The following is a 26,568-nucleotide window of genomic DNA, read 5'->3' on the forward strand; positions in this document are numbered from 1 at the left end:
TCCAATTTCTAAGTTTTGGGCTGGTTTAAGAATATTTTTATTCCCTTTTCATAGAATATAGAGCCTCTTGACAAGTCCAAAGAATAAATGTTAATCTGTCTATGTGTACCGAAGGATCTCACTATCCAGTAAACCTTTACAGGGAAGCTTCTTATAGGTTCAGAAGATTTAACTATTTCAGGAGAAGGTACCAAGAGAAATCGCCCCAAAAATGTATACCTTCTAGTTTTTCTTCAAATTAAACGTTGGGTAGCTATAATAGCTCATTTAGTGCAACGCTTTTCTATTTCTAGGGTCTACCCGGGCCGCAGAAAGGGGGGGGGGGGGGGGGGCGAAAGTGACACTTTTTGAAACCAAAACTAAAAGTCAACAAAGGAACTCAACTAAAAAAAAGAGTTACAGGTCTGAGATTTTGCATGGCAGTTGCTTTATAGGGGTAAAATATGGAACTGTGAAGAAACTGCGGCGCAACCGCCGAATTTTTTTTTGCCTTTTCTCGGCGGTTTTTGGCAGTTGCGACGCCGTTTCTTCACAGTTCCATATTGTACCCCTATAAAGCAACTGCCATGCAAAATGTCAGACCTGTAACTCTTTTTTTAGTTGAGTTCCTTTGACTTTAATTTTGGTTTCAAAAAGTGTCACTTTCGCCCCCCCCCCCCTTTGTTGATTTTAAATTCTCCTTAGAAGGATTACACAGAAGAATTAAAAAAAGTTTCCCCGATTTTTTCTTAATTTTTCTGGAAGAATTTGTTGCATCAACAACCCAATCAGCCTTTGTGTATTATTTGTTGAGTCGCTTCAATGGATATTGTCATCCTTAGTATTTTTATGTATCCTTTAAAGATAGAGTCAAAACTACAATTAAAATACAGTTGTTACGATGCAAAACTTTTATTGGAACTAATCTAGGTTTCATTTAGCATATATACAAACATTATCTATAGAATTATAGGTCTACTAACACAAATATTAAAGACTTAAGAAATTATTAATTAAAAATTAATACTGTAGTTAAAATTAGAAAAAATATCCTCTATAATAGTATAATAATTTCATAACGTTTCTTCGTTTAGTATTTATTTTTGAGCTTTAGATTTGTTTAAATTTTTATTCTTTAAAAATAAACCCAAAATGAATCAAATATTATGCACAGAATTTTAGGAGGTTTTGCAGTCGCCTTAAAACAGATTTTTTTCTAAAAAAAAACATGTTTTTGTTGATTAAAAACGACCATGTAATTTTATAAAAATAAATAATAATGAATATGCAGAATTTCAAGGTCACAGCACAAACAATACAAATTAGATTTTTGCTCATTTTATAGATTATGCCACTTGATTGTTGAAATCTTTTTTTTAATATTCATATACTTAAAATAAACATATTTATAAAAAGAAAATAAAACAATTTGCACTGTTAATAAATACGTAGACGTTTAAATTTAAAAATAGAAGAAAATAAATTTAGCAATTTAGTTTAGTTTAAAAGACCCTTTGTGATGCATCTTACGATTAGGTATATTTAGCAAATTTTAAAATTAAGGCATAGTTTGTACTTTCTCACCGAGAATATATTAACAATGGGATGCTTACATAAAATCTTATATTACGTTATGGCGGAGTTTACAATTAAATAATATGAAATAAATTTAGAAACCTTTTAAACAGCAGACAAAAGGTAAAACCAGAAACTAAAGGAATTTGTGAACTAGACGAAAATTAGTTTTGTTTTGCTGAAAGATTGTTCTGAACATCTAATGATACCTATTTCTTGCAGCATAGCAAATAATTTTCTTCCAGTTGACATGTCCCTTCAATCTCTATATTGTTTAAAAACATAAATAATTTAATTTGTTGATGTAAAAATCATTCAAACCCTTGAATGATTATAGTAGATGAAGGATATATGTATGTATATTGAATCTTTCTAAATTTTGATGTTTCACTGCATAAATTTGTTCTATTTAATTTGTCTGTAGATGAATTATTGTTCATGTTGATTACTATCTTCCCGCCTGTCTGGCTGCTTCCTCTAATGTTCTAACTTTCATTTCTCTATCCCTGGCGGCCCTGAACAAAATTTAATTATCAAACTTTTTACCATTTTTTAATGAATTAATAATAAATTTCAAAATTTCATTAACTAGAAAATCCAGGTATATAGCAAAAATGCTTTTCTAATAGTTATTTATCGCATTGTATTGTAGACAACTTTCCACGGATATCAAAATGAAACATTACAAGATTAAAGCCAGTTCTGCAAGCCCCGAAGGACCAAAGGCCTGAGCTAACAAAACTGGTATCAATTTTATAATCTTTCATTTTAATATCCACGGAAAGCTGTTTTTAATACGATGCAATAAATAACATATACCTATTGAATAAAAAAAACTATCAATTTTATAGGTGATATTTTTCTACAGTTAACTGTAGATTTTACAGAGCTAATAATTGGCATGTTGCTATGCAATACCTTGGATAATCATCTTGCTGGCGTTGGTACAATAACCATCTATTATAATCATAAACATAGTTACAAGGATACAGGGATCACACAATGAAAGATAAATTAAAATACAAATATTTGAGTGCAAATTTTCCTTTTGTAGTGATGTATTGAGAAGATGTATATGTAAAGGAATCTTAATCTATCTGTCAATGTCCTTGCCCTCCTTGCATAGTTGTAAATACATAAAATACTTATTTTGTTACAGATTTTACTCTCTGATGACAGTGTAAGCTAAGGCATATTTGAGTATAATATATAGCACTTAGTTCTTTTTTTTTATCTTAATAAAAAATTAATTCTGAAGCTTCTTTAAGTCTCAGAACATCGAAATAAGGTCTGTCAAATTATTACCATACAGAATCCCACAACATGTAGGTGTAAACAAAGGAATGTGAATTAAATACAACTGTTTTAATATTGTTTTATTAACATGCTTTGCCAATGCCAATATACTATTGCAATGAGAATAAAATTTACATTCAATAGCTTTAAATGAAACTATTTAGGAATTGTAAAACACTATTAGACGGGTAATCGTTAAATCCATTAGTAAAAAATTCAAATTAGTGAGAATTTTTGAGGTTGATATAATAGCATAAACTCTCCACTCACCCCCATCATCCTTTCTAACACATACTTTCATAAGTCAGAATAATAATCCAAAGGTGGTATAATCATCATAAAATCATTTATCTTTTAAAAATTAATTGTACCTAAGATATTCTTCATGCTGCCGTTGTTGCAATGAATGAGGTGGGGCTAGGGACATGGGAGGCAGACCCAACGGAGACCCAAGCGGCGACGCTGCTGACATTAGGCCACGCTCACGTTCCATCAGCAGCTGCCGTTGCAGGGCCTCGGTTCCAGGCATTCCAGGCGCCATCAACCTGGACAGGTAATCGGCACCTGGAAGCCTCAGCCCCCCAGGAAGATCGCCAAACGGTGGTCGGTAATTTGGTGGAAGGCCAGGCAAACCTGTTTAAATAAATTGAAATTTGAAAAGTAAGAAAAAATTTTATTGTTAATGTTATAAAATTCCCAAATTCGATAATTTTCTCCATAAAAAATTATTAGAAATTTGATGCAACTTTTTCGTGATTAAAAAAAAGTGTTAGAAATTTCTTTTTATAAAAAAAAACTAATACTTTACCTGGATAACCAGGTATAGATGGTTGACCCATCATAAGCGCAGTCTCTGGATGCATATGAAGATGGGTGTGACTGTGAGAGGACACCTAAAACAAAACAAATGAACAGCAACTGTTAAAATCTATTTTCGAAGAACCTAAAAATGTGTTTTAAATTTCTGTACCTATTCAATTTGAGTTAAAAAAAAATTTGAAGCAGCTTTGGAATCAACATATAAATCTTTTGTGAAGACTTAAATAGAGAGTAAATACACTTCTTTATATATAGTTATTTACATGGATCTAAATATATAAGACAATGGCCGATAAAATTATGTACATCCCAGTGATTACACACAAAGTTATCCCTATTGTAAATAAAAATTATTGGTTTAAACGTTTGGACACTCAGCTTAATGAAACAACCAATAAAAATTCTATAATTTCCTAGAGTTGTTGAGCCAACGAATCAGAAAACGTTACTATAAAACTTAGGGGACTAGTGTAATAAGCAGCACAATGTCCACTACCTCCTTAAGTTATTTACCTCTGGAGTTATGCCCGCCATTTGTAATCTGACCAGCGGATCAGTTGCCAAGGACATTCGTTCAGCTGCCAACCTCTCAGCAGTCATTCGGTCTCCGACTAAAATAAGTCATGGTTTTCTTTTATCCAAACTTAAAAATATCATTAGTAGAAGCTTAATCATTACAAGATGGACTTGTTTACAAAAAAAACAGTTCATTTACTTATTGGTATATGTTTTTGTGCGTCAAAATTCTGAAGAAAAAAAACACTTTTTATCCTAACAAGATATTTGGTAAAACTAACCAGGTACGAAAATATATCTAAAAATTGGTGAGTTTAAGCTGTTTAACTATATTTTTAAATTAAGAATAAAAGATATACTGAATTGTCCTCATTAGATTTTATTTGATGTTTCAACTGAAATTACTTAACAAAAAACAACAAAAAACTTACGAGAGAAATGTGGCGGAACGCCACTAGAATATCTCCTGGCAGCCTCTAAATATGGATCCATGTGGCCAAGACCTGGCGGCCGCAGAGCTCCTCGACGAATCATATCTTCTCTAATCCTAAATAATATAAAAAACATTTATTAAGAATAGAATATAACTACGTTATTTATATTTAAATTAGATATTCAATAAAACAAAAGATAAACTTACCTGTTTTCTCTGTCGCGAATTTCAGCCATTTCTCGCTCTCTCTTCTCTCTCTCGTGTCGTTCCATTTCAGATTGAACCGAGAAGCTGTTGGGCGTCAAACTCTGGGATATTCTAAGGCCAGACCCAAGCTGCATATTCTTCTCCTTCTCCTCGTGTCTTCTAAGGCGTTCTTCGCGTTTCCGCGCTAGCTTGCTCTCCGGCACGGGTCGAAAGTAGAGATCTGTTCGAGCACAAGAATTATTTTCGCCGCGGTTGACGTGCCGCACAAAAATGGCGGACTGTGACCGATGGCACTCTACGTCCTCGAAACGTGGTTCTGGAGACGGCTCCCGAGATATCGGCATGGGAGAGCTCGGTGTTGTCGATGGTTCAGGCTCTAGCACCTGGATCTCCGGGTGGGGACCTGGACTTGGCGATGTCAAATCAACGGGTGTCCTAGTCCCGCTTGTGTTCAGACTCGGCGACATTAGACCATGATGAGCAGGAGGTGGAGCTAAAATACTTGAGTTGATTGAGCCTATTGATAGGTCAGTAGGTTGGCAATCCATGGAGCTGGACAGATTGTGTGGGGCCAGGGCTGGACTAGATGTCTGACTCGGAATTGCCGGGTAGGAATTAGTTGGCGTGGGAGTGACAGAATCAACATCACGTCGTGTTGAAAGATTCTCGGGCATGTCAAACGAATTAGTTGGCGTTGGGGGAATGGGTTTAGAAATATTAATCTCCTGTCCAACCTCAGAACCAACCGTCATAGGCATAGGTGCTGACATAGGTGGGGTAACACCGTTCTGTGCATTTTCAGGTACTGGCAGTGGGGGTGGCAGCTGCAGCTGAGCTGGAACCACTGGCGTTGTGGCTCGCGAAACATCTTCCTCAGGGGTCCGACTCCCAGATTCTGACCGACTACTAAATGATCTAACACTGTCACTCTCCTCTCGGTCAGGAGACAGTCGGTTGTCCAGTCCTCTACCTTCACTATCGCCATCACCTTGGGAGCCTTCGCCATTGGGACTAATTGGTCGAAATGTAAACTCTTTTCTTACCATACCAGGTAACAGAGGCATTTCACCGTACCTTTTATAGTACATCCTACAGTCATAACACAATAATTTGAGCTCCTTTCCACCATGGTGCCAGTCTTTACTTGTTTTAGTATTGCAATAACGGCAGAAGTATGCATTCTTTTCTCCATCCTCCGTGCCACTGTCTTCAACCTCACTGGCTGAGCTAGTGCCCTTCTTTTTACCTTTTTCTTTGTCAGATTTTACTCTGCTAAGGACACTATGTCTATTTCTTCTACCTCGCGGCCGACTTCCCGCGGCTCCGGGTGTTTTCTTCCACAGGTAGTAGAAAGTGATCAACTCACCAGTCTCTTTTTCAGGCATAAATTCTTGGCGAATTTTAAAGAAATTTTTACCGTGTATTCTCAATCCTTTTATAAATCTACGCGTTTCATCCTCAGACCATTGTCGGTCCAATCCATTTGGCACAGGGTTTTTAACTATTGTCTGCAGGGCCTTGCCTGTATCGTAACTGCATTCGTGCAGAACGTCTAGCGCGTTGGCAGTGGTATCATCTCTGCCAGCTGCATAGCAGCCATCCTCTGTAGAACCACCATCACACATGCCAGCGAATGCGGCCATCGACCTGGCGGCACGTAGGTACATTAACAGATCATGATCATAAACTCTACCCGGCTCCCAAACCAACTCTTCATATCTGTCTGGCCTTCCTATGGGAGGTATGTCACCTTCAAAAGGAGGAACACGTGCCTGATGGGAAGACCCGACCCTAATCTCTCCTTGAGTTGACGCAAGTCGTCGTGTTTCCGGGTTGTAACTTAGCAGGTAGAAAAATGAATCATCATTTGGCTGAAACTGTTTGACTGCTACAATGTCAAGACAGTGCATAACACCACACTTGCCACGCAAAACATTCACTGGAAAAGTATCCGTTGAATTGCTGATAAACAGCTCACGTGATTTGACCAGAGGATCATGGAGCGCATTCTCTCCATGCTCTGTATACCTGTCTTTTATTAGAAAATTATAAACTGTCTCGGGCACCTCGGTGGTTCTATAAAACCAACGAATTCCCGCAACGAAAGTGTCTTTTTTACTTCGTTTAAATTCTGTAATATTGCATATATAATAGGGTTGGTCAGGACGTTGGCTCTCAATGAACACAGAGTCGCCTGGTTTGTACTCAACGTTTCTGTCATAACATCTGTAGCGAACATACTCGCCGTTATCATTCTTCCATGCCTTTCCAATGGAATGTTTACTTGATTTTCCTGTGATGCTTTGTCGAATATCTTCTACTAGGATTCCTTCAGGTACAGGAGAAAAACACTGAAATATAAAAATAATCTTAAAACAACCATAATAGTATTTATTCAAATATGAAGAGTGAGAGGATAATTGTTAAGATTCGATCTAGTAAAATTAGAAACATCATTGACAGATGAAAAACTTTGATGTTAATAAATAAATAGAAATTGCAAGGACGATGAATGTTCGTTTTTTTACAATCAAGAATAAGGTTTGGACATTTTAATTTAATTGTGCTTCCTAAGAGGCTAAAACCTTTGTGATTTCTAATATTTTTTTTTAATGTAGTTAGTTTCTTGAAAGTTAGATAAGGGATATTTATCAAATTATCATTCAAATTTCAATTATTATTCAATTCCTGTTCTTCTGCCAGTCAGTTTTTCGGTCCATATGGATCTGCTAGTCCAATAGTCAAAGGCAGAAGAATAAGAATTTAAAGAGGAAACGTGAAAAATAAATGAAAGGTAACATTTAAAGTAAAACTTCAAGGAATGGGTACCTATAACACATAATATAAAATGCTGATTTTCCCAAAATATAGACATAAATCAAAAGATCCTATGAATGAATATACCTTAAAAGGATCTTCTTCCTCTTTGGGCTCTTCTTTAGGAGCACCATTCTCCTTTCCCTCCCCCCTGTCCACTTGTGCTGCTGCCATTTTAAACTTTTCAATGCATTCTTTTCTGAAATAAATAATAATCTTCATATATACTGATTTAAATTTATATAAGATACTTGCACAGCAAGGATTCTTGACTAGTACTGAACTGTCATAAACATCTCTAACAAAGCTTAGCACCACTTATTTACTTTTGAGGCCACATTTCCAAATGATAAAACGGAAGAACATACAATTAGTTAGTTTTCATGATTGGTCTTTGTTATTCTTCCTAGCTTTTTCTCTGTATTTGTCCCGACACTTTCCAATGTTCAAAGTGTAAAGACTTGGTCCTGGTCTTTCTATTCTGGCGCATCCCAGACAAACATCACCCTGAATTTTCATTTAATCTTATTTTAGTTACATAGGTATGTATTTCTAATTATGATATTGACCAGTGCAAGTGCAACATACATAAATTGTACATTCAAAGCTTCGATACAAAGTACATTGTTCATAATCAGCATTAAAACCCAGGGAGTAAGGGAGGGGACAATGGGCAATTAATTCAATTTAAGAGTTTTTGAAGAAAGGCCATGAAAACCAGAATAATCCCGAAAATATGGTGGAAATTGTAAAGTGATTGTTGATTAAATCTAGAAAACCATAAACTAAGAAAAAAGTTCCAAGAAAAAAAGCAATCATTTGAAAATAAGATTACCAGTATTACAGACTGACATAACTAGTGATGGGAATCCGGATCCGGAATCCGAATCCGGAATCCGCCCAATTTTCGGCCAATTTTGGAATCCGAATCCGGGATCCGTTTTTTATAGCGGATTCCGGATTCTAAATTGGTAGGCTAAAATTACCGTCTTTTTTCTTACAACTCCCTCTGTTTGAAGGCAAAGATCAAAAAAAAAATTTCTACATAACAAATTTTAATAATTACTAATGTGATGTAAATGTTTTAGTTATGCTGGAAGTCAACACTTTAAACAAATCAAGGCTTCAACCAAGTAACATAGTGATAAATTAACGAAAAAAGCTATCCCTCTGTGACGGACGGCCTTTTAAAATACTGCTAGAATCCGGAATCCGGAATCCGAATCCGGAATCCGCCAAAAATAAGAATCCGGAATCCGCAAGAATCCGTCACTTTTTTTGACGGATTCCTTCAGAATCCGGAATCCGAATCCGGCCCAAAAATTCGACGGATTCCCATCCCTAGATAACCATATTGTAATTAATTACTAGAAATATCTCCCTGGATCTCTTCAGATGAAAGGGAAAGAGAAAAGAGATTTGGGGGCAAGTGATGTGAACACGAGAAAAGGGGCAGGCAGGCGTGTAGCTGGATGGGCAAGTATAATGACCCGCACGCCTTCCTGCCCCTTTTTATCCTGTTAATTTCCCCCACCTCCCTTCTCCATTTCCCTTTCTCGTCTACTTTTAAAAAGGAGGTGGGGATGAAGGGAGTGAAATATAGTATGGGAGGGGGGCCGTGTATTTATATTTGAACTACTCTCTGTCTGCAAAACTATATATATTCAAAACTAACATAGCGAGTAACGGCATTTCTTGCGCAAGTCCCCAAACTCAGTCAGAAACTGCTAAATTCTTGCACATTCCCTTTGGGCCAGTCACCAAAGTCTGAGACTCCTAAAGATTGAATATTCGATCCATTGTCCCCTCCCTTACTCCCTGATTAAAACCCCACGCCCCCAAAAATGGGCTACTTTGATGAGAGAGGAAACACAAAAAGTAACAAATCTACTCTTTAATTTTTTTCAAACATCAAAATAGAAAATAAGATAAATTCCTGATAGAATACAGAAAACTGTCCCGGTGTAATTGCTTTCAGAGGCTCTGCAACCGACACAATTAACCTATCTCTGTCCATAAATTCCCAATTACTTGTAGAACTCATATTGTAACTCATTAGGCAATTTGTTAATATAGCAGTGTTCTGAAATCTAAAGGAACATGATAATGTTTTATCACTGGCCGCAGAGGCGAGCTGATCCGGAGCACCACTGATCCAATGGGGTGAGGTAGTAAAAAAACTGTCAGAATAAAGTGACGGGTGATATTGATCACTAGCAACTTGAATAACATTGGTTTTAGCATCTTTGCTGACAACATAAAAAGGTCTGTCGTCCAATAATATCTTTGTTTTCTGGCCCACGGTCCATTGATGGACACCTTTGTGTTGTCCCACTACATCGCCAGTATCGATATCGACCATGTCGCCAGGTTTAGCAGTAATGTATTCAGATATGAATTCTTGAAATCCACGTCTACCAGAGGCCTGCTTCTTCCCAACAAAACAAATGCCCATGCTCTCTTTTTTGTTAGCTATTTCTGGAAATCCAGATTGGCGCGCTATTTCTTTTACAACTTTCTGAAGAATAAAATAATGTATTGAATTCATAACTTCTATTAAATGATTAAATAGGTACTTAATATATTCGTGATTTAAAAAAGAAATAAAAAACAAAATAATTTTAATGCATTATTTCCTTTGTTATTTCTCCTACAGGAAACATCGAGTTTTGTAGAGCATTCTGGTTAATCTGAGATAGAAAGAAGGACTGATCTTTAGTTCTGTCGACAGCCTGAAGTAGGTAGGCAGGACCACCATGTTCCCTTCCTTCTAAATTCTCTCCATAACTGTTCCTGAAAAGATAAAGAAAGGGGGGGGGGTTTTAATGCAACCATCTCGTAATCAATGATTAAATGGCACTTAGAATTCGAATTTCGATCAGAAATTTTGCATGAATAATCCTTGGTAGGTCTATTTTCCCTAAATCGAACAAAAAGTTGGAAAAGTAACGGCTAACGGGTGGCGGCTCAGCTGTTATGCCATTTTATTACTATCTTAAGAGCAAAAAAGTCACGAAACCTATTTTCACATAATACTTTTTCTCACTCAAAAACCTTATCAAACGGTTCTAGTCGGTAGCTGTTGGTACTAGAATTTTAAAAATTGGTTATTGCTATCATTTAACAGAATTAAACCAAAAATATGTTTTAAAAAGTTGATTCCTACGTAATTAATGATGAATTTGCCCTGAAAATAGGCAAAAAACGGCTAAACGGCTGAGCCGCCAGCCGTTACTTTTCCAACTTTTTGTTCGATTTAGGGAAAATAGACCTACCAAGGATTATTCATGCAAAATTTCAGATCGAAATTCGAATTCTAAGTGCCATTTAATCACTGATTACGAGATGGTTGCATTAAAAACCCCCCCCCTTATTCAAACCTTATAGGAAAGGAAATCTACATTAGTTTAAATTTTTAACGATATATATTTTATTAAGTATTGGGCCGAGATTCTATTCCATTACCTACCCGACAACGTGTTATTTTAATTATCATTGAATTCTAACGATTTGCAAATTAACCTAAATGCTTTCTGAGAAGTTATCCATGGAAAAAAATATTTAAGAGATAATGCATTTTCATAACATACCATTGTATTTGTAAAAAACATTTAAAAACAGAAAAATAATAAAAACAAACCTAGCATAATGTCCAGTAGCCACGGCATCACAGCCAATTTTGTTTTTAGCATATTCATGAAAGTGTGTAAACTTGAGTCTAGAATTACACAATATATCCGGGTTGGGTGTGAGTCCTGCAGTGTAGTCCTCTATTAAGTCTGTAAACACTTCATTCCAGTATTCCTGATGTATTAACTTTTAAGTTATAACAATTGTATAATAAGTCATTATTGAAATATTATGTGGTTCATTTTTTATATGAATAAAGCACAAAAAATTTAGGTATATAAAAAATATTTCACATCTTTAAATAATACCTATAAGTTTAAAAATTAACGATGCATCGTTTAGCTTGGCAGTTACTTTGCAGTACAACGAGAAAATTTTAAGAAACAGCTGTGAAACGCCAAAAACACCGAATAACATAGATAAACACCACTTTAACGATGGTGGATTTCCGAAAGATACCGAATATAAGCATTAAATTCAGTTTACTTTACTATTTTGTTCATGATTGTCTTTTAAAACAAACATTGCATGCAAGAATATAGTGGAATATCGTTGTTGTATAGAACAAAAGGAATGCCTTGACAAAATTGACGACATTGAATTTGATGTCCAACTTTGAAGCTACTCTTTCTGCCTCTTCACAATCCTAAAAGTTTGAAATTAATGTTTGTATTTAGGTTGTAAGTAATTTGTTTTCTTATAGAATTACGACAAAGGGATAGTTGCACGAAGTGCATTTCGTTAGTCGGGTTACTTGAGAGTAGTGAACCATTAAATATTTTTGTAGAATGTCTCATTTATGTAGGTAAAATCACGATTTCAGAAAAATTATAGCAATCATAAGATAAAAGAATATAAAATTTTGTATTACAATAAATAAAAAACAATTAGGCATCCCTAAAATAGTAGTCATACTGTTTCAAGTCACAAGAGTATGATTTTCTCTTGCTATTACTAAAACTGCAGGATAAAATATAAATATATGCCCAATAAATGTACTTTAAAATATTGAACAGAAAGAATAATGTGGTTTACTAGATTCTAGTACAAATGATTATCGTGCAACAATCCCTTTCATATTTCCAATATATTATTCTTAAAATTCTATATAGAAATGGGTAATTATGTAGGTACTCAATGCTGGCCTAATACAAATTAACATAAATTTTAAAATTGTTTTATGAAACAGATTAAGTTTACTTATAAATATATACATGTAAAAAATACTCTTTAAATGTGTGGTATAAACAAAAAGTATATCATGCTGATGCTAAATAAAAAAAATCTTTGTATAAAATGATTATGATATCAATTTATAAAAAGTTTTTTTATTCCTATGCGAAATTTTAAATAAAATTTAAATCTTTCATCTAATAAAATTGATTTATAAGGGAATAGAAATAGAAGAGTAGAAGAATATTCTGAACCCTTTTTTCGTCAAATCTAAGAGAGAACATTCCTAGCAGACAAAAGTATTGTTTACTTTCGACTCAAGCTGATGTGGATTCTTAAAAAATGATAGACTCGCTATTCGATAGTGAGGCAAAATTATTTTTGTGAAAAATCATCCAAAAGCACATTAAAAATCTACAAAAATTAAACAAAATCATATGTTAATAACCCTCTTAAGATTTTATTTCATTTTTGTAAATTTTTTTATTCGATTTTGGAGGATTTTTCACAAAAACAATTTTGCCTCACCAGCGAGTTGCCAGCCTAACTTTTTTTTTAAGAATCCAACTTTGTTTCAAGCTTTCAAATTGTAAACGAAATTTTTGGGCAATTAATTCTGATTCCGCAAAGCTTTCTACTAAGAAAATATACTGTTAACAGCTGACTTTTATGTATGTATGAAATGAAAAAAACATGCCTTCGTAGGAAAATGTGTACATAATTTCAACCAATGAGATCCAATGTAAATTCCGATGCGATTCTCCTATTGGCTCAATCAGACATTCCCTCTCTTTCTTAGTACCTTTATTTATAAGGGTTCCTAAAACATATTATAAGAATATTTTCTTACTTTATCTGCCGTGCAAACGCCAGTTTCGTCCACACCGTCCCAATTTCTCATAAAAACGCCAATCACTTCAAAACCACGGCGTTTCAGGAGAATGGCGGATACTGTGCTATCCACACCGCCGCTCATACCGAGCACGACGCGTTTAACGCCGCCACGATGCATTCTATTTGTTAGGGAAATAAAACAAACTATTAAAGATCTAAAAAATGGCAAATAAACATTTTATAAACATAGATATATTTTTCAACAATTCACAAAATACTTAATACAAGATGCAGCCGGCTGAGACGCCTTCCCTCCTCAATATATACAAAATTTTCTCTACACATATTTTCCTGAATTAAAAAAATAGTAAACCAGCATATGAAAAGTAAAAAAATGATAGAAATTCAAATTTACTTTTCACAGTCTTAGTCCAAAAACGTTTAAAAATCTAAGTTAAATAATACAACATATATTATTTTCAGAATTGTTTTGTTTTTAGGGAAAATTGTTCAATAGAGTATTTGTCCATTCTGTCCCTTCCCCTTCTCCAAGTCCATTGTAGTCGTCTTCCTTGAAATTAACCTGCAATCAATCAATCAAAACAAATAATGATTAGGAAAAAACAAGGACAAGTGAATTTTAGTAGCGCAGCATTAATTGTATAAATTTTAAATTAACATATCCTAATAAATTTACTATTTGTATTTTTAAAAATTTTACATGAAAACCACATCGATAAAATTTTAACTCATTTTTATTCTTAAAATTTCCTAGGAGGGAGAGAGGATAACTAAAATTAATTCAAAAACTTTAATTTTCTTTCTATAAATGTTATTCATCTTCTGTTAATTCATATAAAGTATATATACATCTACGCATCGATGCCCGTTGTCTGACTTGTTGTATAATAAACTAGCGGCTTCGCCCCTAGCCTGTAGGGGCTTTGCCCCAAGAGGTGATCAAAAAAATTAAGGTGAAATTCGTAAAAGGGCCAAGGAAATCTTCTCCTGCAAAAAAAAACCAAGGAAATCTTCTGCAATAAAATAAAAAAAAAATGGGGGGGGGGATTTTTTTGTTTTTTGGGGGGTTGGGGGTGTCCCACCCCCCAAGAAAATATCTTAATAACATCACAGGACCAGTAGGTATATTCCCTGAAGAGTAGAGCCCATTCGGTTAGCGGTTACCGAGATCTTAAGCTTCAGACGGACAGACAGACGGACAGACATCGTTCTACTTTGTATTATAGATAACAATTTGCGTTTGGAATATTATGGAGGAGATACTCAGCTAGCGTGACGGGCGCGAGTGGCGAAAAACGACGATACGGTATACCCAGTTTAACTGTAGAAAAGCTTCGCTTCAATCCCCCAATAAAACAGAGGTTTTATATACAAGTTTAATTATACACAAGCACAAAAATACTAAATTTAATATCAACAGAATTAGGATGGGTTAAATAGGATAATAACATAATTACTTCCCTTTTATATTTTAAACATAGAGTGATCAACACAGTTTAATTAAACATGTTATTTTTATTTGATAAGTCCAATACACAGTGTTTCATGTCAAGAACAATCTTCAGTTAGATAAATAAAAATACATGATGCTTTAATGAGCATAAATTCTATACTGTTTATTAAAAACAAAAGATGAATTTTTCTTGCAGTGGAGGTAAGGAACGAGTAGGGGGGCGGGGGGTAATTTTGCATAATAAAAAGGGAAAGAGGTGAGGTATTTAAATTTTAGCATTTAAACTATGACTAATATTTCTCATTTAACACATAAAAAGGCAATATGTACTTTGTAGTAATGAATATTATGCATGATATATATAAAAAAATTGCTATGATATGGCCATATAAGGTTAAGTTTGGTCCAGTAAGTACTTTTTTCGATGTATGCAGTGGTTGAAGACTTCATTTCTTATGTTGAGTGATGTTGTGGTTGATTTTGAAGCATGGGCAATGGAAACACATTCTGTCAGGCATAATTGGCATTTCTTGAAGTTTTGGTTGTAAGTCGTTGCAAGGGCTTTTATTGACCATTTTAGGCTGTGTGGCTTGTTCTGTTCTTTAAGCTTTGAAATGCAGTCAGAAAGCTTGGTACCATTGTTGTTGTGTCTAAATGAGTGTAAGTGTTTGTAGTATCTGTTTTTAAAAGGTCCAGATGACAGCCCTATATATTGGTATTTAGTTTGGTTTGTTTCATCTGTGACAAGGGCTTTGTATACTAAACTTTCTGTAAGGCATTTTCCATCCAGGGGGCAATCTTGTGGATTCCTACAGTTGCAACCCTTTTCTGTAGGTAGGTTTGATTCACCCAGTAGTTTTTTGTTATGGCTTTGGATTATACTTCCCATGTTAGCCATTGTTGAATATGAAACTTTCAATGTGTTTCTGTTGTAGTATTTATGAAGTGGTGAGTTTTTTGGGAAGTGTTTGTCAACTAGCTTTAAAAACTCCTTGGCAATGTTAGTTTTTACTGCAGAGTTGTATGGAGGATTGAACCAAATTACTTTCCTTTTTCTGTTCTTTGGCAAAGTGTTTCGATTTTGTTGTTGTTGTTTGTATGTTAAAGTATGCTTGTAACCTGAGGCTTTTAAAGCTTTTTCATACTTGGCTTTCTCTGATTCAAAAATCGTTTTATTACTTGATAGCTCAGAAATTCTGTTTTCTATCATATTGGGAAGTTGTTTGATTACATTAGCAGGGTGACATGACTTTGTGTTAATGTAACTTGGAGGATTTGTTTCTTTCCTGAATGGTTTGTGTGTTCCATTGCATTGTTAAGGTTTAAAGTTGTGTCTAAAAAATTCACAACTTTTATGCATATGTTTGTGGTTATTTGAAAGCCAAGTGATTTAAAATGTTGGGTGACTCTTTTCTTCAAACTTTCGGCGCCTGGGCCACTCAAATTTGTCACTGCTAGTCCATCATCCCTGTATAGGCCAATATATTGTTGGGGTATGAGGTTTTCTAGGCCATTGAGAAGGAAAAGGCCAACAAGTTCAGCAACCTCTGCTGAATCATAACTGCCCATAGCAACATCAAATTTTTCGCCTTTCTTTTTAACCCATGCTTCACCATCAGAAAATAAGAATGTTTGTCTAGAATGCATGATGATATCTACTTCATCTTGGTTGATACAGGTATGTTGTTTAGCAAAATTAATTGCTTTTAAGAGGGTTTCTTTTGAAATACTTGGATAGAATGATTCAATATCAAATTGAAAGAATGTAAGGCTTTGTTTGTTGTTTAGTTCTTTAAACCAATTTAGAGCCTCTTTTGTACTAGACCATTGGTTTGAACCGGTTTTGGCTTTGATTTCTTTGTTGACTTTTGCCAGGATGTGTTTGCTTATTTTTCCAATCTCAGTTTTTGAAGGATTAATAAGTCTGCATTTGATCCGACCAGGAAAGTCTTCTTTATGGTCTTTGATTGTTATAAAGCTTGAAGTGTCTGAAAGAATTTCAGCTTTTTTAGCCACATCAAATTTATTGGCTAAAGTTTTTGCCTCTAGGTTAGTGTTGTTCACCTCATTTATATTTACTTTCTTGTAATCCTTAGTTATGTTGTTCAGAAGTTGGTTCTTATACTGGGCTAAATTCATCTTGTATAAATTAGCTGTTTTGTCTGCACTAACTATTATGTCGGGTGAGTTTCTTATTATATTGCAGTCATTTTTGAGGCGTTTTTGAAACTCATTTGTTTGTGGACGATATTTTATGTTTGAAATTAACTTAACAAGGTCTTCTTTAAATGGTTTTAATTCGAAGGCCTCCTTATACAATGGAATAGAAAAGTTTGATTTAAGGCCAAAAGAAGGTTTATGTATATTTGTTTGGTTTGTGCATCTGGCCCAGTGGTTAAAAGAAAGATTTTTGGCAAAGTTCTGCAGTCTAAAAGCTACTTCCTTCTCGTACTTAAACCTTGAGGGAACAGGTATATTCTTTAAAGAATAATCAAGAATGATCCTGTCCATGGCCATTGTTGTTACTGTGTTTGATAAGTTTCTTGTTGATAAGAGAGCTCTACCCAGAATTATGAGGAGCAATGTGTATAAATGATCACAAGAATAACTAGAGTGCTCGATATTTAATCACTTAATAGAGCTTATAACATAGAGTGATCAACACAGTTTAATTAAACATGTTATTTTTATTTGATAAGTCCAATACACAGTGTTTCATGTCAAGAACAATCTTCAGTTAGATAAATAAAAATACATGATGCTTTAATGAGCATAAATTCTATACTGTTTATTAAAAACAAAAGATGAATTTTTCTTGCAGTGGAGGTAAGGAACGAGTAGGGGGGCGGGGGGTAATTTTGCATAATAAAAAGGGAAAGAGGTGAGGTATTTAAATTTTAGCATTTAAACTATGACTAATATTTCTTATTTAAGAAATCAAGAACACAATGGATAGATAATCCAAAGTTATATTTATGATTTGCTTAAAATAGATATATAGTACAAGAACATTATTATTAGGGGTAACGCAGCTATTCTTCAAATAGGTTTGACCGCAACAACACTACAGCTTATCATGTTCTGTACGGGGGTGATTCTCAAGTAGAGATGATGTCTATTTAATTTACCATTCCCACTGCACTGCTAAATGACTTATTACCAAAACTCTACATAAGTTAGCTTTTAGAACCCTAGCGGTTAATTAGAGTGTTTGTTTATATTTGTACGTATGGATTTTTTAACATAATCTTTCTCTGGACTAGCCTCTGGACTTCTCAAGCCCAAACAAATTTATTTCTAGAAGCGAAACTTTTCTACAATTTGGATTGGTCCGTAACATTTAGCTCTTTTCGTTTTTTTTGACACGTTAGATTTGTCCTATCGAGTTCAAACTTTGCATGCTGATTCCTATATCAGTTAGATATGATTAAGACAGCGTAGCAACTCTTTAATCTTTACAAGAAACTCCATACATCCATTCAAAATATGCTGATTTTTTACTTTTTTGTCAACAACTTTTTATGTGATATATTTAACATGTTCATCTTATTTCTTTAATAGTGTTTCCTAGGACAACTAGATACAATACTATAAGCGAAGCATCTCTATAATTAAATCCTTAAAAAGATATTTTGTCTTTATACAGTATCCCTTACTTACAAAATAATGTTCTGCTTATTGAGTTCTGACACTTTAAAGTGCTAATGTTCGTTTGTCCTACCGTTTAAGAGCTTCGCTTTTATGGATGTTCTCATCCTTGTATATCCTGATTCCTTTCTCCCACAAAATAGATTATTAACAGTTCATGGGACCTATAAGAAGCTTCACTGACATCCTGTTACATAAGGATATGAATAAACATATTATTTGTTAAAAGAATTTTTTATTTGCTTAATTTTACATTTTTAGGGATATGAACGCCTTAGTTATTCATGCTCAAATTTTGTGTTGCTCATAATATAAAGATAAGACTTGACAATGGGTGAACGGATATGAAGATATGATTCACGGGGTAACACTCAGTTTTTAGACAACATGGGGACAACACGTTTACTTATATTGGTTATTGCTGTATTTATTAAAGGTATATCATAATTGTAATATGTGAATTTAAATACTATGAGATTTCAAAAACGAAGAATTTCTTCATCTTAGAAGGACCTTTTCGTACGAATAGCTTTGTCCTTACGATTTCAAACTTGGCAAGAGAATTTCTGTAAATTTAGAAAGCATATCAACTCTATAATCATAACCAGAAAGTACGCATGTTCATTTTAAACAGATCTATTTGGTTTTCTAAATAAATCATTTTTTACTATACAATTTTCACTTGTTTTTTTGGAATTTTGATTCTTTGGATGATCAAGCACAGTGTTGTAAGTGAAACAGTGGCATGCACAGTGATTCACCAAGGGGGGGGGGGGAGATGAGGAGATGAAAAAAGAGGAAGGATGGCCATCACAATTTGTATTTGAAGGAGGGTGTAGAGGGGTACGCACCTAAAAATATAGGAAAGATAATAAGCCTTTATAATTGCCATATTTCATCTCAAATGCTTCTGCTGGACGTAATTTTCACTGTTACTAGATTAAAGGATGTAGAATATAATACATGGATATTATGAAAGGGGCAAAATCGTCGTCAATTTTACTTTCTATGTCTCCTGTCATTTATAGGTCAGTTCTTTATCCAGTAGGAAGGAAGGGGATGGGGTAAAGGGGGTGACTGGGGGGTATCGTTATTTTACCAGGAATAAGGTATAACCAACAAGCGAAATAAATCTAAAATAATATTTGGGGGGCAAATGGAGAGGTCGTCAATTTTACGATGTGTTGCCCCCCAACGACAGATGAAACACGTATAGGTTTCGTGATTTTTTCCGAATTAATTTCGTTATAGGTAGAAGCTGTCATTTTACCCCGCTTCGAGGTTCACGTTATTAGAGTACATGATAATCTGGTGTAAGATCCAAGTAATAATATATTCATTTTACTAGGTTATAATTGTACATATAACACCTGTACAAGTTGCTGCACTGGATGCAATACACCCATTTATAATCCTCCAGGTATCAGATTTTAAACACATTGTGCATAAGCCATCCAATAATTTCATTGTAAGACGCGCTGCTTACAAAGCAACACAGTAAGCCACTATATTACATCACTAGCGGCTACGCCCTAGAGGCCATTAGGGGCACTTGAGGAGGTGGGATTCGAATTTGATAACCCAATTTCTTATTTTAGATTTTAAAAGAAAAAGTAAAAAAAATCGTTTGGGGGGTAAAAACCTTTTTTGGGATGGGGGGGGGGGGGGTGCCCCCCCTCATTTTTAATTTTAGTTAAAAAAATTTAATTTTTTTTAGGGGGGGTATTTTTCATTTTTTGGGGGGGTTGTGGGTGTCCCACCCCCCAAGAAAATAGGTATAAACCTTCCCGGGACCTATGAGAAGCTACCCTGTTAAGGAGAACCCAATCGGTTCAGTGGTTAGCGATTTCCTTCGGATCAAACCCACACACAACACACAGACAGACAAACAGACATCCTGTTACTTTAGTATAAGGATAGTAGTAGTAAAATTTTATATAAATTATATTGAACTCATGTAAAAGATTTTTGGTTAAATGAAATATTTGTTGTTAGAGCCCTGTACTTATACATCCTGGTCTTGGGAACCTTGTTCAGCTTCTTGTGGACCTGCCATTCAGGAAATTTTCATAACATTTAAAAATGTCTACAACAATCATTAAGTTGTAGATTAGGTGTATACTGAATGTGTGTGTCTGTCTATCTGTACCGAAGGATCTCTCTTAGATGTCTAGTGTTTACACACTTTTCCTACATATTCTCAAATATAAAGTAACAGGATGTCTTACTGTGTGTCTCAAGCTAAAGACCTCGCTAATCACAAGAGACATATGTTTTTTTTTTGTTTTTTTTACAATTAAAATTGAAAGTGAAGTGTAGACTGTAGACCGCCCCCCCTCATTGCGCTAAATATGATTTTAATTGTGCTTGTTGGTATATATATTTTTTTTATGAAAGTACATAACATCAGAAAGGAACAAGGTTTCTGATAAGTGGTGCCGGCTGTCCTGCCATTTCTAATATTGAGAGAAGCTGTGCCACCTCGCCGTGTCCGGTCAACTGTCAGTGGTCACAGTGGTCTTCAGGTAGGTTAACTGTCAGTGGTCACAGTGGTTTTCAGGTAGGTCAACCGTCAGTGGTCACAGTGGTCTTCACATAGGTCAACTGCCAGTGGTCACGGTGGTATTCAGGTAGGTCAACTGTCAGTTGTCACAGTGGTCTTCAGGTAGGTCAACTGTCAGTGGTCACAGTTATCTTCAGGTAGGTTAGCATGAAACGCTTGTTCTTTTATTTCAATAAATCAATTTATTTTTTATTGGTCAATCATTGATTCCCATATTTTTAAAAGAAATTTTTTACGCATGGTTTTTTGAAATTATAACTTAACCTGTCTTTTGTGCTACAAAAATAAACTAGATTTTCTGAGTTTTGTCAAAAAAAAAGACAGAACGTGTAATGAATTCTGTAATATACCCTAATCAAATTTCATGTTAAAGGAAGCCTGCAAGAAATACCACGCTTTAACTGCTGAAAGACTGCCATAAGTAGACCAAATACCCCAAATTTGAAGCCTTCAGCTTCTATAACAAAAAAGTTCTAGGCATTTTAAAATGACATTTTATTTACATTGAAAATTTTGAAAGAATTGCAATGCTCATGTTGAAAACTTTGAAATTAAACTACGTGGCCTAGAAACAAAATTATAAGCTTATTTTTGTCATAAATTTAGGTTTCCAGTAACTAATCATATTTTTACAATAAAAATACCCATTTTTATAGTCAAAATCATTAAAAAAAATTAAGTTTTACTTGCGTTGTACCGAATGTACTGTAGCCAATCAGAAGGCTGAATCAGCTTAACAACCAATCACAGCTAAGCTTGTATTAGTTTACCCCTTTGTTTCCGCTATGATTTTCGTTTAAAAATGCAATTTAAATCGAATTTTTTTCATAGATTTTGACTATGAAATGTGGTGTTTTTATTGTAAAAATGTAATCAGTTACAAGCAATCTAAGTTTCTGACAAAGATAAGGTTATAATTTTGTGTCTAGGCGACGTAATTTAATATTGTTTTTTCTTTTATGAGCATTGGAAATCTTTCAAAATTTCCATTGTACATAAAATGCTATTTTGAAATGCCTAGAACTTTTTTGTTATTTAAGCTAAAGGCTTTAAATTTGGAGTATTGGGTCTTATTGTGGCAGTCTTTCAGCAGTTAATGCTTGATATTTCTTGCAGGCGTCCTTTAAAGAATTCAATGATAGTAGAATATGCGTGGATATTATGACAGGGGAAAAATTGTTGTCAATTTAGCTTGCTAACATGGGCATCATTTAATGGTGAGTTCGTTCATCCACTAGGAGAGTAGGGGATGAAGTATATGGGGTGGAAAGGGGGATTCGTTATTTTAGCCAGCTACGAGTTTTATTTTATGTGGGAACATAAAAATCTTGTGCAAGATCCAAGTAATAATAAATCTATTATTTTGCATGCAATAGATCTTTTCAAATATCATGCCAACAATTACCTTTTTGTTTGTTTGTCAAGGTTCTTGTTCTGTGACATGCGGAGTTGGGCGGCGGCTGCGGACCAGACGAGAACGAGTCCCAGCCCTGAATGGAGGTATACCATGCGAGGGACCGCATACAGACTTGCTGGGAGAATCATGCATAGAAGTCAAGTGCCCAGGTGAAAAAAATATTAGATAAATTTGGGTTTTACCCTACCGAAAAATAATTTAGGAGGGGGGGGGGGTGAGAGAGTAAAGGAAAAATATTACATCTCCTCCTCTCCTCCACTCCCCCTCCCCCCCGCCTTTAGAGCACAGCCGCTAATCCTTAAATAACAGGATGTCTTTCCGTCTGTACCGAAGGATCTCTCTCGCCGCTGGACCGATATGATTCTCCTTTGCAATGAAAGGCCATTAGGGGCGCAGTCGCTAGTGAAAGATAAGTTTATAACTGTTGTTGTTTAGCCACCAATCTATTTATTTTACCAACAGAAAAGAATTACTAATCGCTATCAGTAAAACATTAGAAAATGATTCATATTATTTCATTATGTACCGTAATCAAGGGCTTTAAGTGATAAGAAAATGGTCGATAAATCGATGTACATTGTACTTCCCCAATGATAAGAAACACAAAATTACCTCTTCTGTAGATTAAAACTATTGATTAAAAGGTGTGAACACTCAACTTCATGAGCTAAAATTCTCTAAAGTCCCCCAATTTGTAGGGCCAACAAATAAGAAAACGTTATTATAAAACTTTGGGGGACTAGTGCAATAAACCAGGGAGTAAGGGAGGGGACAATGGATCGAATATTCAATTTTTAGGAGTCTCAGACTTTGGGGACTGGCTTAAAGGGAACATGCAAGAATTTAGCAGTTTCTAACCAATCTTGGGGACCAATTATGAATGACGTCACGCAAAATCATGCATAATCTCGCGGCAAACTAGCGCGTCAACAAAAAGATAAACAATAACAAGCAGACAGAATATTTTGATTTTGAAAATTATTTTGTAAATTGAATCATTACATTTTTTATATCTAATTCTTGTTTAATGTTAATTCATTCCGATTAGTGCGTTGTAGAAAGAAATTATATTAAGATTATTAGTTATTATGAGCAAAGCCTTCCTATAATTAGGTCCCGCACATTTGTACGTCCGTAACGGTTAGCTCTTTTCGTTACTTTAGACATGTTAGATGTTTCTTATTGATTTAATGTAAAGGCAAAAGTTTTTTGTCTTTAGCTTAATATTTCTGTAATTAATGATCCGATTAATTTAAAAATTTTAGGGAAAATTCACGAAGTCCTGAGTTGTTCAAGGTTTGTTTATCATTAAAATCTCAAGATGATGTTATTTTATTTTTCTCTTCTGGATGCTAGGAGCGCAGCTACCAGTTATCCTAAGATATGTTACTTAAACCTTAAGATCTTTAAAATTAAGATGTACTTATGTTCTCAACTATTTTATTTATGTAGTATGAAATTTTGACGCAAGGTATCTCATTTTTATTTCGTTAAATGAAATAACTTGAGTTAAAAGTTCTGTAGGAAGGTAATTGTTTTAGTAAGTTTTGTAATATAATTATTTAAAGGCTTTTTCATGTCTAAGCTTGTTAATAAATACAATAAAAAAATTTGGGTAAAAGATGTTGTAAAAGTAAAATGGTATGTTTCCTTAATTTTCCGAAGTTTAAATAATAACAATTATGGAAATGAATTGTAAATAAGGGTTTTGATCTCTAGAATCAAAGGCTTGTAGTAAAGCATCAGTTTAAGGATGGTGCATTTCGAATTAAAAACAATTCATAAAGTCAAAAATTTCCACTAAAGGTTGCTATATTGCAAATACTTGTTTTATCTGGAAATATCTGGGTTTTCAACCTTAAAGGGTCACAACTATAAAATTGAATTAACTGCCCATTGTCCCCTCCCTTACTCCCTGGCAATAAACAGTCCATTGTCCCCCCTCTCTCTCTCTCTCTCTCTGACCGCAAAAAATACTAGTTAGTAGCTGCGCTATAGCTTGTAGGCGCTAGAAAGGGGTAAAGCAGAATGAAACAACCGTCCAAAAAATTAAATCTACTAATTTTATAGCCTAAAACCATCTGGATCCTATGTGAAGCTTATTTATGATGGAGAACTCAATAGGTTCAGTAGTTTTATGATCAATTTACAAACACAATATATGAAATTTATTCAGTGACAGATTACGCCTGTCTTACGATGCAGTGCATACAATAATACACCAGGTGTACTTTTCAATAATTGCTTTGACAATCATAATGCATCAAAATGTATGACTAACAAGTAGACGTTAGAGATAAGGATGTTGCACTGAATTGACTTTCCTAACTGCCTAACATATTATATATACAAGCATATATAATATGTTTGCAAAAAGCTTTTCTACTTTTTATAACAGGATGTACATCATTGCCCAAAAGGACGTCTAAGTTTTGTTTTTTAATGGGACGAGGGGGGGGGGGGGGGAGAGGGGTTCAAATCTTTACAAGGGAAGAAGGTTATTTCAAGAATTTTTGGTTGGTCAAAAGCCACATTTTTGGAAAATGTAAGAAACTAAACTAATTTGTAAAAACAAAGGGCTGTGAACCACGACGGGGTGAAGAAGTAGAATATATAGTGTGCAAATAAATGCTGATGGCAGCTTGTCGTAATGTTGCTGCGCTAGGAAAATGTTATATCATCAAATAAACAACAAAAGCTTAGAAAATATAAAATAAAAGAATTTTTTTACAATTGATTATGTGACTCTTATTAATTGCAAATGATATATTTAGTTTGTGAATGGAGTGAGTGGACGTGGTCTTCATGTAGTGTAACCTGTGGACAAGGAATAAGAACAGGTACAACTTTATGTAGTGTCACCTATGGACAAGGAATAAGAACAGGTACAACTTCATGCAGTGAAAAATAATTAAAATGGTTTTCAGGTTCCAGGGAACTGTTAAGCGAACCCGAAGGAATAGGATGTACCGGGGCATCCCAAACTTCAGAGGTATGCCGTCTGGATGCCTGCTGTACCTGGGGGCCTTGGTCAGAATGGTCATCAGGCAAGTTATTTAATTTATACGTAATGACATTGATTTTATCTGGTATATGAGTTAATGGTTTCTACTGATGTAATGTCACATGCGTAACATTAATGTTAAGTCCACAATTTAGTTTAACTTAATATGACGAAGCACAAAATTCAAGTTTAAAGGAGTATTATATAATGATCAATATTGATGAATATTCAATAAATCATAGAAATCATGAAAAATAGCAGCTAAAAAGCATTTACCCATAGGGTTATAGACACAGCGTGAATAATTAACTTATCTTACTATAGATCATTAATTTTTGATACTGAGTTACTTATGGACATTAGTTTCCAGTTTTGCAGGGACGTCAAAGCTTTTTTTCATTTTGGTGGGGGTAAAATGGGGTTTCTTAAAGGTTTGAGGTGGGTAATATAATGTATTTTGAGAGGGTTAAAATGAAGGGTTTAAAAGTTTAAAGGGGGTAAACACTTTTCACCCCCGCCATAGGACGTCTATGCTGGTTTGATACTAATTAATGTATAGAAGCAGGTGCTAGTGCAGTAGTGCTAGAGGGAAGAACATTAGTCAGAATATCAGAACAAGAGGGAGGGCCTAATTGTGTCGGTATCAGAAATCAGGTAATGGATGTATTATTACTTGGATCTTACACCAGATTTTCATGTTCTCTAATAAAGTGAAACACACAGCAGGCTAAAATTACCATAACCCCCAGTATCTCTCTTTATCCCACCCCCTTCCCTCCTACTTGATGAACAAACTGACCAATTGACGACAATTTTTCTCCTGTAATAATATCCACGTATAGCATACATCTATTAATAAGGTTCAGTTTATTATTTATTTTTTATGTAAGGCATTTGTGTTTAGTGTAATACTTGGATGTTTGTTTGTCTATTTTTTAGATTTTTATAACCAAATGACGTTAATAGCTTTTCATGTACCTAATATTATTTTAACCCATGGGCCATAACTAAACAGAGTTTCAATTTAAAAACTTAAGTAAAAAACTAGGAGGACAACAACCATAAGGAGCGAAGATCATAAATACAGATAACCTGAAACATTAATAGCAAAGCTGAGAAATATCATATCCTAGATAGTAGAAGAAGAAAAAACACATTTTCCCTATGGAACTTTGTTCATTAG

General features: G+C 34.6%; 3 protein-coding genes and 1 long non-coding RNA gene across 7 annotated transcripts; 2 read left to right on the plus strand and 2 right to left on the minus strand.

Annotated features, from left to right (window-relative positions):
• Positions 1–875: 875 nt before the first annotated feature.
• LOC145316289 (uncharacterized) lies at positions 876–7,872 on the minus strand. 4 transcript variants are annotated; one of them, XR_013878413.1, is made up of 8 exons: positions 7,730–7,872; positions 4,826–7,176; positions 4,617–4,732; positions 4,183–4,280; positions 3,659–3,743; positions 3,222–3,483; positions 1,564–2,069; positions 876–1,112 (listed from the first exon to the last, which is right to left on the minus strand). XR_013878413.1 is itself a non-coding variant. In XM_080156718.1 (8 exons), exons 1-8 carry the CDS (start codon positions 7,862–7,864, stop codon positions 2,003–2,005), a joined length of 3,153 nt encoding a protein of 1,050 aa, XP_080012844.1. In that variant the 5' UTR covers positions 7,865–7,872; the 3' UTR covers positions 1,252–2,002. The 4 variants fall into 4 exon arrangements, 2 of the variants coding, with proteins under 2 accessions (XP_080012844.1, XP_080012845.1); XR_013878412.1 differs by lacking the exon at positions 876–1,112 and adding an exon at positions 1,252–1,413; XM_080156718.1 differs by lacking the exon at positions 876–1,112 and adding an exon at positions 2,473–2,511 and having other exon boundaries at positions 1,252–2,069.
• A 151-nt stretch (positions 7,873–8,023) lies between these two features.
• Positions 8,024–13,569, minus strand: LOC145316290 (mitochondrial tRNA-specific 2-thiouridylase 1). The gene is made up of 6 exons (XM_080156720.1): positions 13,296–13,569; positions 11,850–11,918; positions 11,283–11,446; positions 10,279–10,435; positions 9,583–10,160; positions 8,024–8,153 (listed from the first exon to the last, which is right to left on the minus strand). Exons 1-6 carry the CDS (start codon positions 13,455–13,457, stop codon positions 8,024–8,026), a joined length of 1,260 nt encoding a protein of 419 aa, XP_080012846.1. The 5' UTR covers positions 13,458–13,569.
• A 5,147-nt stretch (positions 13,570–18,716) lies between these two features.
• LOC145318250 (uncharacterized) lies at positions 18,717–20,464 on the plus strand. Its single transcript, XR_013879272.1, has 3 exons — positions 18,717–18,837; positions 19,750–19,821; positions 20,397–20,464. It is a non-coding gene; the product is annotated as an uncharacterized LOC145318250 (long non-coding RNA).
• Positions 20,465–20,567: 103 nt separating this feature from the next.
• LOC145318429 (spondin-1-like) lies at positions 20,568–25,717 on the plus strand. The gene is made up of 6 exons (XM_080159715.1): positions 20,568–20,612; positions 20,812–20,926; positions 22,390–22,530; positions 25,156–25,221; positions 25,309–25,428; positions 25,710–25,717. The coding sequence occupies exons 1-6, from the start codon at positions 20,568–20,570 to the stop codon at positions 25,715–25,717; spliced, it is 495 nt and encodes a 164-aa protein (XP_080015841.1).
• Positions 25,718–26,568: the final 851 nt, after the last annotated feature.

This window comes from Acartia tonsa, chromosome 4, assembly GCF_053477335.1.
Source record: "Acartia tonsa isolate MP-2025a chromosome 4, ASM5347733v1, whole genome shotgun sequence".
Taxonomy (NCBI): Eukaryota; Metazoa; Arthropoda; class Copepoda; order Calanoida; family Acartiidae; genus Acartia; species Acartia tonsa.

What these genes read in the sequence shown, in the direction of transcription:
- LOC145316289 (XM_080156718.1), bottom strand. Translation starts at nt 7,864, where the DNA reads ATGAAGATTATTATTTATTTCAGAAAAGAATGCATTGAAAAGTTTAAA. An exon ending in CGTTCCGCCACATTTCTCTC is followed by an intron (nt 4,281 to 4,616) that starts GTAAGTTTTTTG and finishes GACTTATTTTAG; the next exon opens with TCGGAGACCGAATGACTGCT. An exon ending in CAGCATGAAGAATATCTTAG is followed by an intron (nt 2,512 to 3,221) that starts GTACAATTAATT and finishes TGATTATAATAG; the next exon opens with ATGGTTATTGTACCAACGCC.
- LOC145316290 (XM_080156720.1), bottom strand. Translation starts at nt 13,457, where the DNA reads ATGCATCGTGGCGGCGTTAAACGCGTCGTGCTCGGTATGAGCGGCGGT. An exon ending in ATGTCGTCAATTTTGTCAAG is followed by an intron (nt 11,447 to 11,849) that starts GCATTCCTTTTG and finishes TTAATACATCAG; the next exon opens with GAATACTGGAATGAAGTGTT. An exon ending in GCTACTGGACATTATGCTAG is followed by an intron (nt 10,436 to 11,282) that starts GTTTGTTTTTAT and finishes TTATCTTTTCAG; the next exon opens with GAACAGTTATGGAGAGAATT.
- LOC145318429 (XM_080159715.1), top strand. Translation starts at nt 20,568, where the DNA reads ATGTCTAGTGTTTACACACTTTTCCTACATATTCTCAAATATAAA. An exon ending in GTGGTCACAGTGGTCTTCAG is followed by an intron (nt 20,927 to 22,389) that starts GTAGGTTAACTG and finishes TTGTTTGTCAAG; the next exon opens with GTTCTTGTTCTGTGACATGC. An exon ending in TGGACAAGGAATAAGAACAG is followed by an intron (nt 25,222 to 25,308) that starts GTACAACTTTAT and finishes AATGGTTTTCAG; the next exon opens with GTTCCAGGGAACTGTTAAGC.